General features: G+C 37.1%; 1 protein-coding gene across 4 annotated transcripts in view; it reads left to right on the top strand.

Annotated features, from left to right (window-relative positions):
• Positions 1-19887, top strand: part of CDADC1 (cytidine and dCMP deaminase domain containing 1) — a 62232-nt gene that overhangs the window by 21500 nt on the left and 20845 nt on the right. For all 4 annotated transcript variants that reach the window (XM_031684557.2, XM_006210146.4, XM_031684558.2 and 1 more), the window contains 4 exons: positions 2363-2412; positions 5242-5411; positions 14790-14979; positions 17703-17763. In XM_031684557.2, the coding sequence (XP_031540417.1) occupies positions 2363-2412; positions 5242-5411; positions 14790-14979; positions 17703-17763 (471 nt within the window). The remainder of the gene's footprint in view (positions 1-2362; positions 2413-5241; positions 5412-14789; positions 14980-17702; positions 17764-19887) is intronic.

Genomic DNA, 19887 nt, shown 5'->3' with positions numbered 1-19887 from the left:
TTTATTGAGCACCTACTAAGTGTCAAACACAGAGATAGGTGGTTTATATATGCACCTCACTTAATATTGAGGACAATCCAGCAAGGTAGATATTCCCTTGACTTAGTGTGTTTCTAATAACTCAAACTTTAAATTTCACTCTCCTCAGCTTACTTAACAACTTTATTTCACTGTAATTAATAGGTGAAGAAATCATTTTGTTAAATCATTTCATTTAAAAATATACATATGATTAAAATGAATTCCAAAACTTTTAACAGCAGAATTCTAAAACTTATTGGAAGTAAGTGCTTAATAATTGTTTTTTGAATGATGAATAAATAGGATCCACAGGTGTTATTGTAAGTATGTTTCTAGGATACCTTGAGGTAGCAAAAAAGTGACAATTTGTTTAGACTCTGGGAGAAGAAAAAGAAATAGGAGGGTGTCACATCTTACCTACCTGGTTTAAGTGTGAGTTTTGATCTCTTCTTACGTCCTGATTCCCACTGGGCTAGGCGTTTCCAAAGCTGAGGATTATGCCTTCCCACTGAACCACAGTGTTGATGAAAGTAGGTTGGGGTAACCAAGAAAGTTAACTGTTTCAGATCATAATTCTCAGCTTTTAGTTGCCAGTGAGTCAGAGGGTTGCTCATGAGAAGTACAGGTTCCTGGGTCAGCCGCCTCCCTTGGAGAGGTTGCTTCAGGGAATATGCATGGGAGCCAGGAGTCTGCCTTTTAAACAAGCATCCAGGGATTCTGATGTAATTGGTCTGTGGATCACACTTGGACAAACCCTGACATGACCACAGTATTGGGAGCCAGAATAACCCCACCTGTGTTCCAGAACCATAGGAGATCATTTGGCTCAGTGATTATATGAACTGACCTTCCTTTCAAAGGTGTACAGAGAAGACCCTGTGAATGACTAGATCCTCAGGAGCAATTTACAGACCTGAAAGTTTTTGAGAAATTTTACATAAAAATTACAGATATGAAAAGATTTTTGAGGAATTGCCTTATCTGCCATCCAACCCTGGGGCTGGGTGAAATATACCCCCCATTATCTGTGGATGAAATTGTATTCTGAGTTTAAAAGGGACTTAGTAAAGAATATTCTCTTGGTGAAACTAACCTTAGCTAAGCAGTAGAGCTTAGTTTACAAGTCACATTTACAGAAAACGTGGCTCCTGGACTAAAAAAAAATAACATGGAAAATACTGAGTGTCAGTGGTAGAAAAAGTAGACTTGATATGAATAACTTCTATTTTTCATTTTTTGTTTCAGATTTATACATGTATTAAGTACAGTTTTACTTAACTTTTAGGAAATTGTAGGGTGAAGCTACAGTTGCATTTAATCTTCATCAATATGAAAATGCCTAAGGGCAAGTTCACAGATAATTGTCACTTCCTCTGTAAATGTACCTGCTTACCTACATTGGTCTCTTATTAAGATTTTTGATAAATACTATGGTTTTTATAAGTAGTGTATAATTGTCTTCAAAATTTGAAACTTACTCTGGTATTCGCAGAAGGAAAAAGTCAATCCTTAATATGTAGACTTTCTATTTTGGTTTTTAAATTTTCTGTGTAAGGTTAATAGTTTTAAGAAATACAGCTTTAGTTGTTGCAAAGTAAACAAGTGGTTCTACAGGAAATTGTAATCTAATATTTAAAACTTCCGCCACTTGATGTAGAAACGAACTTCATGTCACTAACTTGGCATTCTTTTCCCCTCAGGGTAAACTGTGCAGGTCAGGGAAAGCACAACATTTTGTTTCAATCAAAATTTCTTTGCATGTACCTTCCAGGACAAAAAAAAAGAAAAAAAGAAAGCTTGTAAAGATTTGTTTATTTTTGTATTATGAGTTTGAACTTTTTTCATAGCAAGAACACTTCCATAAAATGTATTTTCCATGAATAGAGTGCCAAAAATGCTAGAAGACAGATTTGATTGTTGTAAATGGTTATTACACTAAACACGTTAGTTTAGAAACTTCTTTCTTAATTGATTTCATCATCTATTAGAAATAGTCATTTAAAAACTGACTTGTTGGTGGAAATTCAATAAAGTTGCAGTCAGTTCTGATTACAGCTTTGAAGTGACCTGAATGTGGGCACTGCCACCGTCATGATCTCTGCCCATAGGTGGTGTATGACTGGCTTGGTAGTGGCACTGTCGGTAGATAGTTAGTACCTAGCTCCCGTATTCTATGCTCAACAGTATTTAATGCTTTTCTGTAATTAGTGAGAATGTCAAGGATTGTTACTACACTTATAAAGTACATTTCAATAAATGTGTTTATTATTTTTGGAAAAATATATTTCTGAAACTAACAAATCACTGGTTTTTACTGAATTACATGCCATGTGTTTTTCAGAGGATCATAAGACAGGAGTTGGAGCAGTCATCTGGGCAGAAGGAAAGTCTGTAAGTATGAAAATATTTCTTCATAAACATTTGACTTTGATTTTGTTTAAACATATTTCAGTCATAAGTACATGGCATTTTATTGACCCAGAGGGATTAGTATTTCTTATTGGTGTATTTATTAAGTTCTATAAACATTGGTACATTCTCTCAGAATTCTAGATAGATTCATTCATTTAGCAGAGATTTATTAAGCACCTTCTACAGGGTAGGCTCTGTGTCTTGGTGAACAGAGGAGAGTAAAAGACCACATATTCCACCCTCCGTGGCCTTATATAGTCTAGTGATAGAGACAGAGGTCAAAAAGAGACTGGTATATAACTGTAAATTATAGCATGATATCATGAGAATATAGAGGAGGAATGTTTACTCTGCTTGGAGAAATGAGTAAAATATTCTTGGAGGTAAGATGCTATTAATCTTGAATGAGTAGGTGTTCATCAGGCAAAACAAGTTAGTGGGATGAAGAGGGTAATGTGCAGAGGCAGGGAGTGCAGGAGAGGATGTGGGAATGTGCAGTGACTTGACATGTTGGGGTCCAGGGTCTTTATGTAGAGTAGAGTAGCATAAAATTGGGCTGCACCATGAAGAACTTTGTATACCACGTAGAGTCTGGACTTTATCCTTTAGCCAGTGGGCTACCCTGGCACAGCGTTAACCAGCAGAATTAAAAGGCAAGCCACACATAATTAAAAAATTTTTAGGAACCACATTAAAAAAAAGGTGAATTAATTTTAAGAATATATTTTACTTAATCATCTATTCAGAAATATTATCATTTCAACATGTAACCAATATAAAAATTATTAATACAGTGTTTTGCATTTGGGGGGAACACTGAGTCTTCACAATCCAATGTGTATTTTATACTTACAGTACCTTTCAGTTTGCACCAACCACGTGTGCCTAGTGGCTCCTGTATTGGACAGTGCAATCCAAGAATATTTTCAGTGGGAAGATGATTTGGTCAGATTTGTATTTGAAAAATGAAGAGGGGCTAGACAGGAAATAGGGAGATTAATAGAAAAGAGATGATGAGGCATTGGAATTCCAGACATGGGTTGGAAGGGCATGGAATCAGGAGATACTTAGTAACTGTGAGGCTGACTGAAAGATGAGTAGAGGGCCTACGTTCCGTTCAGTAGACTTTTCAGCAAGTAATTTGACCATCTGGCTGGATGTGTCAAGAGCCCCTCAAGTTCAGCCTAGCCAGTCCATTCGGTTTCTCCCCTGCTAACCTGCTCCTTCGCATGTGGTCACCATCCCGTTCCCCATTATTCCACACATACAGTCAACCACCAAATGCTGTGAATTCCACCTTCAAAATAACTCTCAACCCCGTTTACCTCTACTTGAATTGGTAACACCTACTAGAATGGGTTCCTCTGCCAGAAACTCCCATAGCATTCTGTACAACTTATTTGTGACACTCATCACGGTTAAATTTACAGGTCTTGTTTCTTATCATCTACAGACTGGAAGGTCCATGAAAGCTAGATTCTCTGTCTTGTTTACCACTGTGTCCCCAGCGCCTGGCACAGCACCTGGCCTGTGGTTGGAACGCTCCCTTGTGTTTATATAAATGCTCAGGAGCCTTTTGGCTTAACATCTGGTTCTTAACTACTTTGTGGAAAATTTAGGTTTCCAGTAACATTATCTGCAGTGTAGCCAGCATGATAAAGTGAAAAGATATGGGTTTGCTGTCAAGCAACCTAGGCTTGAATTCTGGCTATGTTACTTACCAGCTTTGTAACTTTGGACAAGCTATTTAATCTCTCTTGGCCTCAGTTTCCTTATCTGTAAAATGGGAATAGTAATCGTAGTACTGTAATCGTACTGCCTAGGATGTGTTGAGGGTTAATTAAATGAAATAACATATATAAAGCTCAGCATGATGTTTGGCATTTAGTAAATGCTCAAGAATAATTTATTATTAATGAGATAATTTATTTGTAAGCTTTTGTTGGCTCACCAATGGTAACAGTGATTTTTATCAAGCTGCTATGGGACTGTGTCTGTTGATACTCTCACATGAGTAACTGTAATAGACTGAAATTTAGTGAGGTTTATAGCATATTCCAAACTATAATAAACATGATTTATAAAATATTTTACTCGTATAGTTGATAAAGCATTCATATAAACAAATTATGTGTTGTAAACTGACTATATATCAATAAAAAAAGGAAAAAAGAAGTAAGTCACTTAAGTAGGAAATTCTATTTTATATATATATATATATACACACACGCAATAGAGGCTTAATAAATGTGAAGATTAAAGGAAAGTGCATTGTTTATTTTCTGCCTACATACAATAGCACATTTTTAGCCCAACAACAGAAATTATTCAAAATATTTTTAGAATTTCTGGCTTGCTAACCAGTAGCACAGCACAGAGGATGTAAGAAATGAACAGTAATTAGTAATTCGCTGAGTACCTGCTAGGTATGGAACACTCTCATAGGTCTACTTTAAGGACAGAAAGGAGGTATAAAACATGGTTTCTGTTTTCTAGGATTTTATAATCTATTCAGGGAGAGATGGCTGAATCAAGTGAAACAGTTCATGAATTAAACAAGCTAGTATTTGACTGCTAAAATGAAGGATTGCCTTGAGGTTGTATATTTGCGATGATCAGCTTGAAATTTAGCTTTGATAAGACCTTACTGCAGTAGGAGCATCTAATACTGTATTTTTTTGATGGTTCAGTTTGTCATGGAAAAGTGAATTCATTATACAAAGTATGATACTAGGCTTTAAAGGTACACTGCCAGATGCCTTTCCAGAGTGTTGGATATAGCTTTGTTGGTTTGCTTACTTTTTGTAGAGAAGTTGTGATGGGACGGGCGCGATGTACTTCATAGGATGTGGTTATAACGCTTTTCCTGTTGGATCCGAGTATGCTGACTTCCCACACATGGATGACAAACAGAAAGACAGAGAAATAAGGAAATTCCGATACATTGTTCACGCCGAGCAGAATGCCTTGACATTTAGGTATGAAATTCGTTTGCATGTATTTTCTTTAAAATGTAGCAAGTTGAACTTAGTTTTCTTTCAGCTGTAATTTATTGCCTTTTTAAAAAATTCCAAGAAATATTCCTTTCAGAAGTTATCCCTCATTTGTGCTTGGTCTTTGCTGCCTGACCTGAGGCTGTTGTCAGGGATCCCCCAGGCCTTCAAATTTATTGAGCAGGTCTTTTTACCTTTCTTCCTTCTCTCTCCAGTATAAAACTGCTTGAAGTTTGTCCTTAGGGTTTTGCATATTCCTAGATTGCAAGATCTCCTTTGTTTTCTAAATGAAGAGCACATATATTTATTATTATGAGTATACAGATTTTATTATGAATCAAATTGCTTTAACATAGCTTTTGTTAGAGATTATAACTGGCATTACCTGCTTCTAATGTTTAGATCATTTCCATAAACATTCTCAGCATTTACCACTAAGTGGGTGATCTTAGAGATTCCAAACTGTGTAAGTCATGGTTTCTAATGCAGTAGGGGATATGAGACTGTATTCAACTTTACATGATCAGTTGTGTGGGAAAGGCCAAGGTGGGTGGAAATTTAGGGGCTGCTATGGATGGAGGGGGTGTGTGAGGGAAAAGCTTTGTGAACAAACTGGCATATGAGCTGTATTTTAAAGGTTTGGTAGGATTGTGGCAATTGGAGATGCTTCCTTGAATGGAAGCCATTCTTGCTTCAGGCATAGCAGTGAACTAGAGGTAGGAAGGTGCTTGTGTGTTTAGGAATGTGGGTCTTCCAGTTAGTCTCGGCCATGGAGCATGTGGGGTTACATTGGGACTGACAAGGGAAGACTTTGTGTTTAGACCTCATGTGGTAGGTAGTGGGGAAGTGAAATGGCACTGATGGCTACCTAGGTTGCAGGTATATTGTTTGAACAGACTAGATGCATAAAACTCTGCTGCCCTGGTACAGGGGAACAGAATGAGAGTCTGAACTGGGGACATGGCTGTGGAGATGTGGAAGGCTGGTGGTGGGGAATGTAAGACGGCTGACTGAGAGCAGCGTAAACCATGGACCCTGGAAGTACAATCCTGGGATCCTCAATGAAGCATCCCGCAGTCCTAAACCACCCTGGCATGCAAAATTTCACTTCTGTTTTTTACCGTGTGCTCTTCATTACAGATATACTTGCTTTATTTTTGTCAAATCCAAACTTTTTTTTTTTATGGCTTGAATTTTTTATTCATTTTTAAAGGTGAAAAACTGAGAGCTGCAACATGGGAAGGATGAGGATTCTTAATTATAATTTTCACAAGGCCTTCGGGGAAAAATAAAACAAAACAAATGATGTGAAGCCCTGATAAGTGATTTATATAGACTCTGAAAAATTATTAGAGAACCCTATTTAAACTGACTAGTGGTAAGCATTAAATTCACTTAAAAACAGAGCTAAGATTCTAAAGAACCATGGGAAACAGAAACATAGAAATTAAATGTTACACATTTTGACAATTGAAATTAGAAATGTAACTAACAAATTTAGGTGGATGGAACATGTGAGAAAAAAACGCGAATTAGTTAACTTTCTCATTTTTCTAGTGGTCAGTAAAATCTATTTTATGTTGGTTTATCAAGATTTAAAATCTATTATTTAGAATTGCAAAGGAAAATCTGAATAAATGATATCAGTGAAATAATTCAGATATAGGACGATCCAGGGAAACTGGCGAGGAAAGTAACTGTTTTCCTTTCTCATCATACACGGAAGGGGCAAAGGCCGCCTCCTTCTTCTTTTTTTTTTTTTTAACATTTTTTATTGATTTATAATCATTTTACAATGTTGTGTCAAATTCCAGTGTTCAGCACAATTTTTCAGTCATTCATGGACATATACACACTCGTCACATTTTTTTCTCTGTGATTTATCATAACATTTTGTATATATTTCCCTGTGCTATACAGTGTAATCTTGTTTATCTATTCTACAGTTTTGAAATCCCAGTCTATCCCTTCCCACCCTCTACCCCCCTGGTAACCACAAGTCTGTATTCTCTGTCCATGAGTCTATTTCTGTCCTGTATTTATGCTTTGTTTTTGTTTGTTTGTTTGTTTGTTTTTGTTTTTTAGATTCCACATATGAGCGATCTCATATGGTATTTTTCTTTCTCTTTCTGGCTTACTTCACTTAGAATGACTTTCTCCAGGAGCATCCATGTTGCTGCAAATGGCGTTATGTTGTCGGTTTTTATGGCTGAGTAGTATTCCATTCTATAAATATACCACATCTTCTTTATCCAGTCACCTGTTGATGGACATTTAGGTTGTTTCCATGTTTTGGCTATTGTAAATAGTGCTGCTATGAACATTGGGGTGCAGGTGTCATCCTGAAGTAGATTTCCTTCTGGATACAAGCCCAGGAGTGGGATTCCTGGGTCATATGGTAAGTCTAGTCCTAGTCTTTTGAGGACTCTCCACACTGTTTTCCATAGTGGCTGCACCAAACTTCATTCCCACCAGCAGTGTAGGAGGGTTCCCCTTTCTCCACAGCCTCTCCAGCATTTGTCATTTGTGGATTTTTGAATGACGGCCATTCTGACTGGTGTGAGGTGATACCTCATTGTAGTTTTGATTTGCATTTCTCTGATAATTAGTGATATTGAACATTTTTTCATGTGCTTTTTGATCATTTGTATGTCTTCCTTGGAGAGTTGCTTGTTTAGGTCTTCTGCCCATTTTTGGATTGGGTTGTTTGTTTTTTTCTTATTAAGTCGTATGAGCTGCTTATATATTCTGGAGATCAAGCCTTTGTCGGTTTCACTTGCAAAAATTTTCTCCCATTCCGTAGGTTTTCTTCTTGTTTTATTTCTGGTTTCGTTTGCTCTGCAGAAGCTTGTAAGTTTCATTAGGTCCCATTTGTTTATTCTTGCTTTTATTTCTTCTAGGAGAAAATTTTTGAAATGTATGTCAGATAATGTTTTGCCTATGTTTTCCTCTAGGAGGTTTATTGTATCTTGTCTTATGTTTAAGTCTTTAATCCATTTTGAGTTGATTTTTGTATATGGTGTAAGGGTGTGTTCTAGCTTCATTGTTTTACATGCTGCTGTCCAGTTTTCCCAACACCATTTGCTGAAGAGACTGTCTTTATTCCATTGTATATTCTTGCCTCCTTTGTCGAAGATTAGTTGACCAAAGGTTTGTGGGTTCATTTCTGGGCTCTCTATTCTGTTCCATTGGTCCATATGTCTGTTTTGGTGCCAGTACCATGCTGTCTTGATAACTGTAGCTCTATAGTATTGTCTGAAGTCTGGGAGAGTTATTCCTCCAGCCTCTTTCTTTCTCTTCAGTAATGCTTTAGCAATTCTAGGTCTTTGATGGTTCCATATAAATTTTATTATGATTTGTTCTAGTTCTGTGAAATATGTCCTGGGTAATTGGATAGGGATTGCATTAAATCTGTAGATTGCCTTGGGCAGTGTGACCATTTTAACAATATTGATTCTTCCAATCCAAGAGCATGGAATATCTTTCCATTTTTTAAAGTCTTCTTTAATTTCCTTCATCAGTGGTTTATAGTTTTCTGTGTATAATTCTTTCACCTCCTTGGTTAGATTTATTCCCAGATATTTTATTACTTTGGGTGCTATTTTAAAGGGGATTGTTTCTTTACTTTCTTTTTCTGTTGATTTATCGTTAGTGTAAAGAAAGGCAACTGATTTTTGAACATTAATTTTGTAACCTGCTACCTTGCTGAATTCTTCGATCAGCTCTAGTAGCTTTTGTGTGGACCTTTTAGGGTTTTCTATATATAGTAACATATCATCAGCATATAATGACACTTTTACCTCTTCTTTTCCAATTTGGATCCCTTTTATTTCTTTCTCTTGCCTGACTGCTGTGGCTAGGACTTCCAGGACTACGTTGAATAGGAGTGGTGATAGTGGGCATCCTTGTCTTGTCCCAGATTTTAGTGGGAAGCTTTTGAGTTTTTCACGGTTGAGAACTATGCTGGCTGTAGGTTTGTCATATATAGCTTTTATTATGTTGAGATATGTTCCCTCTATACCCACTTTGGCGAGAGTTTTTATCATAAATGGGTGTTGAATTTTATCAAATGCTTTTTCTGCATCGATTGAGATGATCATGTGGTTTTTGTCCTTTCTCTTGTTGATGTGATGTATTACATTGATTGATTTGCATATGTTGAACCAGCCTTGTGTCCCTGGGGTGAACCCCACTTGCTCATGATGTATAATCTTTTTATGTGTTGTTGGATTCTATTTGCTAAAATTTTGGTGAGGATTTTGGCGTCTATGTTCATCAGTGATATTGGCCTATAATTCTCTTTTTTTGTAGTGTCTTTGCCTGGTTTTGGTATCAGGGTGATGGTGGCTTCATAGAATGAGATTGGGAGTATTCCCTCCTTTTTAATCATTCCCCGGTGAAGCCGTCCGGTCCTGGACTTTTATTTGTAGGGAGGTTTTTAATTGCTATTTCTATTTCCTTTCTAGTGATCGAATTGTTCAAGTGTTCAGTTTCTTCTTGATTCAGTTTTGGTGGACAGTATGTTTCCAGAAACTTGTCCATCTCCTCTAGTTTATCCAGTTTGGTTCCATATAGCTTTTCATAATATTCTCATATGATATTCTGTATTTCTATTTTGTTTGTTGTAATTTCTCCATTTTCCTTTCTTATTTTGCTTATTTGTGCTCTCTGTTTTTTCTTCTTTGTGAGTTTGGCCAGAGGTTTGTCGATTTTATTTACTTTTTCAAAAAACCAGCTTTTGGTTTGGTTGATTTTTTTCTATGGTCTTGTTAATCTCTATTGTATTTAATTCCTCTCTGATCTTTATTATTTCCTTCCTTCTGCTGCTTTTTGGGGCTTTTTGTTGTTCTTTTTCTAATTGATTCAGTTGGTGGGTTAACTTGTTTATTTGAGATTGTTCTTCTTTTTTGAGGAAGGCCTGTATCGCTATAAACTTCCCTCTTAGCACTGCCTTTGCTGTGTCCCATAGGTTTTGAGTGGTTGTGCTTTCATTATCATTTGTCTCAAGGTATTTTTTAATTTCAGCTTTGATTTCCTCATTGATCCATTGTTTTTACAATAACATATTGTTTAATCTCCATGCTTTTCTTTTTTTCTCCTTTGTTTCTCTGTTGTTGATTTCCAGTTTCATGGCATTGTGGTCAGTAAAGATGCTTGAGATAATTTCTATCTTCTTAAATTTGTTGAGGTTTCTTTTGTGTCCAAGTACATGATCGATCCTGGAAAATGTTCCATGTGCACTTGAAAAGAATGTATATTCTATTTTTTGGGGGTGTAATGCTCTGAAAATATCCACCAAATCTTGTTTTTCTATTGTAGTATTTAATTTTTCTGTTGCCTTGTTTATTTTCTGTCTGGAAGATCTGTCTAGTGATGTTAATGCAGTGTTAAAATCTCCAACTATGATTGTATTCCCATCAATATCGCCCTTTATCTCTGTTAGTAATTCTTGTATGTACTTAGGTGCTCCTATATTGGGTGCATATATATTAACGAGTGTAATGTCTTCATCTTGTATCACTCCTTTAATCATTATAAAATGTCCCTCTTTATCTTTCTTTATGGCTTTTGTTTTAAAGTCTATTTTGTCTGAAATCAGTACTGCAACACCTGCTTTTTTGGCTTTTCCATTTGCATGGAATATCCTTTTCCATCCTTTCACTCTCAATCTATATGTGTCCTTCTCCCTAAAGTGGGTCTCTTGTATGCAGCATAGTGAAGGTTCTTGCTTTATTATCCAGTCTGCCACCCTATGTCTTTTGACTGGAGCATTTAGTCCATTAACATTTACAGTAATTAATGATAGATGTGTGTTTATTGCCATTTTGAACTTATCTTTGCAGTTGAATTGGTATATCCTCTTTGTTCCTTTCTTCTTCCTTTTGTGGTTTGGTAATTTTCCTTTGTATTATCATGGATTTTATTTAATTTTTGTGACTCCCTTGTAAATTTTTGACTTGTGGTTACCCTTTTTTGTAAATCTATTAACCTATACCTGTTTTCAATAAACTGATAATGACATGATCTCAAACCCATCCTACTGTTAAAAGAATTTAAAAAAGAAAGAAAAAAAAATTCTATATTTCCCTGCCTCCCTCTCCCACTCTCAGTGATTTGTATGTCTTCTTTTATAATTTCGCGTTTTCTTTATTTGTAATTCATGAGTTATCACCTTTCCAGTTGTGAGTTTCTCATTTCTGTAGCATCCTGCTGCTTTTCTATTTAGAATAGCCCTTTCAATATTTCTTTTAGCATGGGTTTAGTGTTGCCAAACTCCTGCAGCTTTTTTTTTTGTCTGTGAAACTCTTTATTTCTCCTTCTATCCTAAAGGATAGCCTTGCTGGATAAAGTATCCTAGGCTGCATCTTTTTTTCATTCAGGGCTTTAAATATATCTTGCCACTCCCTTCTGGCCTGTAGTGTTTGTGTAGAGAAATCATCTGAGAGCCTTATGGGGGTTCCCTTGTAATTCACTCTTTGCTTTTCTCTTGCTGCCTTTAGAATCATTTCTTTATCCTTGACTCTGGCCATCTTGATTATGATATGTCTTGGTGTGGGTCTATTTGGGTTCTTCCTGTTTGGGACCCTCTGAGCTTCCTGTACTTGGATATCTGATTCCTTCTTTAAGTTTGGGAATTTTTCAGTCATGATTTCTTCAAAAACCTTTCAATCCCCTTTGATCCTTCTTCCCCTTCTGGGACCCCTATTATGCGAAGATTGGGATGCTTTATATTATCCCATAGGTCCCTTATGCTATTATCATTATTTTTTATTTGCTTATCTTGTAGTTCTTCTGAATGGGTGCTTTCTATTGCCCTGTCTTCTAGATCACTAATTCGTTCCTCTGCATTAACTAGTCGGCTTTGCACAGCTGTTCGATCATTCCTCATCTCTGTCAATGAGTTTACCCATTCTGCTTGGCTCTTCTTTATAGGTTCAATTTCATTTTTGACGTATTTTATCTCTCTAAGCACTATCTCTTTTAATTCCTTCAGCAATTTGATCACTCCTTTTTTGAAATCTTGATCTAGTAGGCTATCGATGTCTATTTCATTGAGCTTTCTTTCAGAGGATTCCTCTTGTTCTTTTAATTGGGAAATGTTTCTCTGCTTCTTCATCTTGCTCATACCTCTCTGGCACTGTGGTTTATGGAGTATCAGTTGTCTATTTTGGATCTTAAGGATTTTATCTATCTAATGCCTATTTATGAATAGAACTTAGAAAAAAAGAAAGAAAGAATAAGAGAGATAGAGAGAAAGATTTTTAAAAGAAGGGAGAAAGAGGGTTTGAAAACAGTGTATAATGTATAATAGAAGAGCGAGTTGAAGCAGAGTATTAATCGGGTTGAGATGTCCTTTTAAAACCTTTAAAAAAAAAAGAAAAAGGAAAAAAAAAGTGGTGGGGAGATGAATAGATGTATTTGAAGCCTGTGTCTAATCAATAACAGGACATCAAAACCCAAGAGAAATAGAAATGAATTAAGAAGTAAAAATTAAGAGAGTAATTGAAAATAGAACAGGTAAAAACAGATTTAAGAACAAAACAAAACACAAAAACAAAAAACAAAACAAAACAAAAAAAGGGGTTGTCGGTGTTCTCCTGGAGTCTGTGTGCTTTTAATGTGATGTCCTGTCTTCGTCCTGTTTTGGAAACTCAGCTTGTTTTCATAGGCCCTCCGTTGGCGCCCTCTTCTGTGCTGCTCCCATCACCTGTCGCCAAGCAGATCGCGCCTCCTCCTAACACGGGGTCAGATGCAGCTCTCCTCTGCTGTGGGCGGGCGGGTCACTGCCCCTCTGGATGCCGCAGTCAGATGTTGCAGACTGGCCAGGCAGGAGGGCGGGTCGTGCCCCCTCCCAGCACCTCGGTCAGGGGCTGTGTTCCTCCCCACAGGCGAGGGGGCCGCTCTCCCTCTGCCTGCGCCGCCGGTAGCTCCGCTGTTCTGTGCGGCTGCGCGCTCCGCCCTGGCCTTGCTCCGCGGGTGGGTTCGGGGAAGACGACGGGCAGCCTTGTCCCTGCTCCGAGGCAAGACCCAGCTCCTTGTTTGTCTTTGTGGAGCAAGTTCTCTGAGGGACCAGGATGGAAGGATCCCACCTGCCCCGGGCTGTAGGCCTGTCTCAGTCTGGCCCTTGAGGCTGCTAAGCCCTTCGGTGTGGATGCAGGTTTCGCCCCTGCCCCCGCCTGGGTGCTAAGCGCCGGAGAATATGGCGGCTGTGCCTGGGCTGCGCCTCTCTTACCCTGAAAAGTTTCCGCGGGTTTTCAGAGATGGGGGTATGCACCCTTCCCCCGAGAGCACTTCAACCTTGCTGTTTTATGGAGGGCCCAGGTTGTTCTGTCCTGTACACCCACAGCCACGGCGCCCAGCCCCTTGCATTCCCCTGGTGCTGCCTCCGTGCAGCCGCCCCCGTCCTCTGCCTGGCTTGTGCAGCCTGGCCCTGCCCGTGTCTCAGGCTGGGCGTCGGGGGGACGCTCTGTGCCCCTTTAACTTAGTTCTGTCAGACAAGGGCTGCTCTGTACAGATCCGAGCCTTGGAGGCTCCCCCTCCGTCCCGCTGGCCTCTCAGTTGGAGAGGGGAGACCCAGTGAGCGAGCGCCAGTCCTCCTTTGCCGCTCCCTCCCCGCGGGACCCGTCCCGCGCTGCTTTGCCTTTTGTTCTTTCTTTTTTCCTTTTCTCCCACCAGATTTTTGGCGTCTTTATCTTTTGAAGAGGGCGATGATCTGTTGGAGTTCCGCAGGTGCTCTGGTTGGCTGAGTGAGTCTGTAGATGTGGATCTTGGTGTATTTGTGGGAGAGGGTGACTTACAGGCGTCCTTCTACTCCGCCATCTTGCCTCTCCTGCCCCCAAACGTTTGTTAAATAAAATTATCCTGTGTTAGGGATGGGGGTAAGGGAACTCTAACTAAAGCAGAACTTTAATATCTATTTGCCTATCAATTTAGTAAGCACTTATTAAGTATCCATTAGTTACCAGATAAAGGAAAGATCTTTTCGCCACCATGATGACTTATGTCTAATCATACATAGTACATTCTTAGGGAGGGTGTTAGTTCTAGCTCCTAACTCGAGCATTATAAAGAAGTCCCTACTTAGAAAACATTGTTTTCCGTCTCGCGCTCTTGCTCTCTCTCTCTGTCTCTCTCTCTCACACACACACACAAACACACACTATGTTTTCATTTACTTTGTAATCTAATATTGAAAGTCTTACCAGCGACTAAATCAGCAAGAATAAGACTTGATCATTATTGTGTTTAATGTTGTAAGTCTGTTTCTAAAACAGCTCAACTTTAGTATTTAAAGATTTTTCTAAAATATAACTTATTCTTTCAGAAACTACTTTCCTAATATTTTATATATATTTCTTACAGGTGTCAAGAAATAAAATCAGAAGAAAGAAGTATGATTTTTGTGACAAAGTGCCCATGTGATGAATGTGTACCTTTAATTAAAGGTGCAGGTATAAAACAGATCTATGCAGGGGATGTAGATGTTGGAAAAAAGAAGGCAGATATCTCTTACATGAGATTTGGGGAACTTGAGGGTGTTAGCAAATTTACAGTAAGTAGACACACTTTTTTTCATAATATACTTTCTATTATGTTGTTAGGTACTGTGCTGTGTGTTTTAAATTAGTGATTCTCTCCCTTTTAAAGCATTTCAATAAAATATTATCATTGAGTTTATTTTTATATGTGAGCACTTGCCTAATTAGAAATGTTCAGGTTAGGATCTCTGCCTTATGAATATGTATCTCTAGAGAGTTGTACATTGACTTTAACAGAGCTTGAATTAGTTGGCCCTCTGGTGCCATCTCGTGGCTAGTAAAAGAATATCCCAGACCCACCATTTCCCTCACCCTTCTTTCTGGCTGGAAGTGGTGGATAGAGGGAGTTTAAGATTACCAAAAAGGAGGAGGGACACACACACACACACACATGTTTTTCAGGAGAAAAATTAGAAAGAATTTAATATTTGATATTTTTAAAAAGTGCTGAGGTAGTTGGTAGAAAACTTTAATTCTTTATACTTTTTTATGACCTAGGCTTTTGAAAAATACAGTTTTTTAAACTTGAGATTTTAGAAACAATCTCAAGCATACAGGAAAGCTACAAAAACACTACGAAGAACTTTGTTAAGTTGTTGCCATGATGCCAGATCACTGTTACATACTTTGTTGTGTATTTCCTCAAACAGCACGTTCTACATAACCACAGTACAAGCACAAAACTCAGGAAATTATCACTGATACATCACTACCATTTAATCCAGATTCCAGTCAGGATTTACCACTTGTCCCAGTAAAGTTCTGTATAGCAGAAGGATCCTGTCCAGAGTCATATGTTGCTTTTTAATGATAATTCTGGCATTTAATGTAACATATACTATAATTTGCAGTGGGTATAAAAGGCATATAGTAAAAGATACACGCACTCCAATGTTCATAGCAGCACTATTTACAATAGCCAAGGCATGAAAGCAACTTAAGTGTCCATCAGCAGATGTTTGGATAAGGAAGTTGTACTATATATTTAATAGAATACTACTCAGCCATAAAAAAAATGAATTAATGCCATTTGCAGCAATATGAATGGACCTAGAGATTATCATACTAAGTGAAGTCAGACAGACAGAGAAAGATGAATATTATATGATGTTGCTTTTATATATATATATATATATGGAAGCTAAAAATTTTTTTGAACAGATGAGCATTATGTGGACTCTAGCATTATTATTATTTTTAATGGAGGTACTGGGGACTGAACCCAGGACCTCATGCATGCTAAGCATGCAGTCTGCCACTGAGCTGTTTCCTTCCCCCTACCTAAGAATATATTTTACCAGCATAAACCCATGTCCATTTACTTGGAAACTACTTTTTTTTTCTTAATACACATAGATTTTTCTTTATTAGGTTATATTATTTTTTTATTATGAAAATAATACATGCTTATTATAGAGAACTAAGAAAATAAAAAAGAACAGATATTATCCCACAACTCTTAGGTACCATTAACATGTTGATGTATTTTCTATCTTAGAAAATTCTTCAGAAATAACTTTTAATAATTAGACAATATTCTAACCTATAGACATAACTTATTTAACCATTCTCCTGTTGTTGGAAATAGTCTTTTTATGATTATCCTTAAATGTAAATTCAGGGTTTACATATTTTATTTACATTAACTTTGCCCAAATTAATAGAGCTTAGGGGTTTGACATGTTTTGAAATATGCTTTTTAAAAAAATTTCATATATAATTTCATAAAAATTTCATCTATAATTCCCACTGCTTGTAAGTCCTCTTTTTCCTGGTGCTAGACCTAACCATCCCACAAGTATAGACTTATATAGTCTAGATGGCTTCTGTTTCCAGGGACTTTTTTATGCATGGTAAAATGTTTGTCTTCCATCTCATCCCCACTCAAGGCCCATAATATTAAATAATTAACCTGATGGGCTAATTAATGTTTATGGACAAGACTTTCAGGAATTGCACACTTAACTGTGTCTTTCTGGAGCTAGTGCCCTAGTGGGGCCTTTTTGGTTAAGTCTTTAGTGATTCTGATGGTAGGATTTCTAGCCAAGTAAGAAAGGAAGGGCTGTGCTACGAGGTGCTGAGCACACTCAGTTTTTCTTATCTGCTGCTCCAGTCTTCACTGTAATAGCTGAGAATCTTCAGCCTTCCCTATGTTTTTCTGAATGGTTGAGATAGAAAACTGTAATCAAAATAGATGTGATATGATATGATAAATGATGTGCTATGATATATAAATAATAGTATATCTTCTATGATACAACTATATTAAAAGGCAGGATAATCTTGGTCATATTTTCATTCTTTATAGCTGGGCCTTCTGCACCTACTGTAAGATTCTGTAGGACCTAGAGACAGAATACAATGTGGTGGAAGTTCTATAGCACTGGCCTGGGCAGACCCACGTTCTCATGCTATTGCTGTCTTTAGTCAGTGTGTGACCTCGGGCAAGTCACTGCATCTCTCTGGTCCTCCACTTCCTTACCTGTAAAACAAGTGAAAACAAAAGTGAAAGAGGATCTTTATACTCCCTTCCTTCTCTAAGACTATTAATTCTCATCCCCAAACTCAGAAAATTCAGGGTCATTCAGGGTTGTCATTAGGGTTTGGTTGGTATGAGTTGCCTACCCTTTTTTTGTACATTGTTTTAGCTATTTTGATATTTGAAAGCACAGTGTTGAAATACTATTTATTAAATCCTTCTTAAACATATAAATAAAATGTTTATGTCCTTTTACAGTGGCAACTGAATCCATCACGAACTTGTGTTCTTGAGCAAAATGAGCCTGAAAGTAGAGAGAGTAAGTATTTACAAGTCCTTTTATTGTGGTTGACTTTATTGCTAAGAAGAGATACATAGTGAATTATTATGGTCAGGTGTTGGAAATTGCTGTGGTTGTAGGTGGAGCATTTTCTTTTTGCAGATTAGATTTTTGCCATTCAGTTTGTTCACAAACGTTTGTGACTGCTGTATGCCAGGTGTCATGGAAAGTGCTGATTAATAACTAGTCCTATGGAATCTGCAGTTTAATACAATCATGTACAAATTGAATTTATCAATTAAATCTAGTATGAGACAGCAGACAACAGTCCTCTCCTATACCAGAACAAAAGCCTCTTGGGCAGTTAGGAAAAATATGTATAGTTAATACAGATGGATCTAGGGCCAAATTATGAGGATGGACACATTCTTATTAGAGTAAAGCCACATGTGCTCAGATTGGTGAGAGAAAGGAAATATTCTGGTTATTTGAATAATCTAATTAAGAGTCATCACAGTTATCATGAATGAATTACTGGTCTTCAGAGCTTTATTATTTGCATTATTAACACAGATTTTTTTTAACATTTTTTATTGATTTATAATCATTTTACAATGTTGTGAACACAGATATTTTTAATGTAATACAATCTTTGGGAGGTTCTATAATTCTTCAGACACATAATTTTGAACATAAATTATAGATGTGCAATATTATTTTAAAATATTAGATATGTTATCTCTGTTTGGATTCAAGGTAAGTGGAAGTTTAGTATAAGAAGTAAAATTTCTTGATGCTAATTTCATTACTCTGAAAAATCAGGAAATATGATTTCTTTATGAAAATAATTTCTATGTGATTATCTTTATTTTCTGTGTTCTGAGTTAGCTTTATATTATTTAAGTAGGATATTTTTCATTTGCATCCTGGAAAAAAATTCCGTCTTTTTAAAAATTTGTCAAGAAAAAAAAAAATAGGAAAAGAGAAGAAAGAAAAAAATATATGTATCTGATTAAAGAATTTATTCAGTAACATTCCCTGTTGTTAGGGAAAGGATACAAAAAGCACTAACTATAAAAAAATGAATTAAAAAAAGATGAATCAATTATGGTAAAATTAAGAATGTCTGTTCATCAAAAGATACCATTAAAAAAGTACAAAGGCAAGCCATGAAAGAGTAGATATTTGCTGCTTATAATCAAGATGGGGCTTTTAGCCAGGATTTATTGGTCCTAGATCACTAAGGAAGAAGACAGGTGGTGGTTGCAAGTTCTTAGATTGGAAGGAGGGGTCGTGATGGGGAGGGGACAAGAGGAAGGCTTTTGCTTTGCTGGCAATGTTTTATTTCTTGACCTGGGAGATAATTAAATGTATGTTTGCTTCATGACTGTTCATTGAACTGCAAATGTTTTGCATGTGTTTTTTAACACCTCTGTTGTGGTATAATTCCTGTTCAGTAAACTACACATATTTCAGATACACAATTTGATTAACTTTAATAGATGTATACACCTATGAAACCACCACCACAATCAGGATAGCGAATATTTCCATCACGCCCCAAGAGGTGCACATCTCCAACTGCTGATTTATCCCTTCCCACCCTCCTTACCCCCAGTAACCATAAGTTTGTTCTCTACGTCTGTGAGTCTGTTTCTGTTTTGTAGGTAAGTTCATTAATGTTTTGTGTGTATTTTTTTAAACGAATGTTTTATATCATAAGTAATATCCCTATTTCTTTTTCAGTTTTATAAGAGTTTTCTTGAGGTATAATTATTGAGATGTATATCATAAATTTGCCCTGATAAAGTATAGAATTTAGTGGGGTTTTGTAGATTCACAGTTGTATCACCAGAGCCTAATTTCAGAACATTTTCATCATCTCAAAAGAAACCTCTTACCCATCGCAGTTATTCCTGTTTCCCCCACCTCCAGCCCCAGGCTACCACTAATCTACTTTGTGTTTATAGATTTGTATATTCTGGCAATTTCAAATAAGTGGAATCATACAGATGTAATTCCTTTTCAGTTTTGGATTCAGCTGGCAGACAGACACGCAGGAATCAAACAGATGAAAATTAAACAGCAGCTTTATTGCTAGACTGGGGCTTGCCCTCCCTCTGGTCTGTTCAGGCTTTAGAGCATTTGTCCTTCCTCACCTCT

The sequence above is a fragment of the Vicugna pacos genome, chromosome 14 (genome assembly GCF_048564905.1).
Source record: "Vicugna pacos chromosome 14, VicPac4, whole genome shotgun sequence".
In the NCBI taxonomy this organism is placed as follows: Eukaryota; Metazoa; Chordata; class Mammalia; order Artiodactyla; family Camelidae; genus Vicugna; species Vicugna pacos.
Note: the sequence above shows the minus strand (reverse complement) of the source record. Positions and strands in the feature narration are given on the sequence as shown.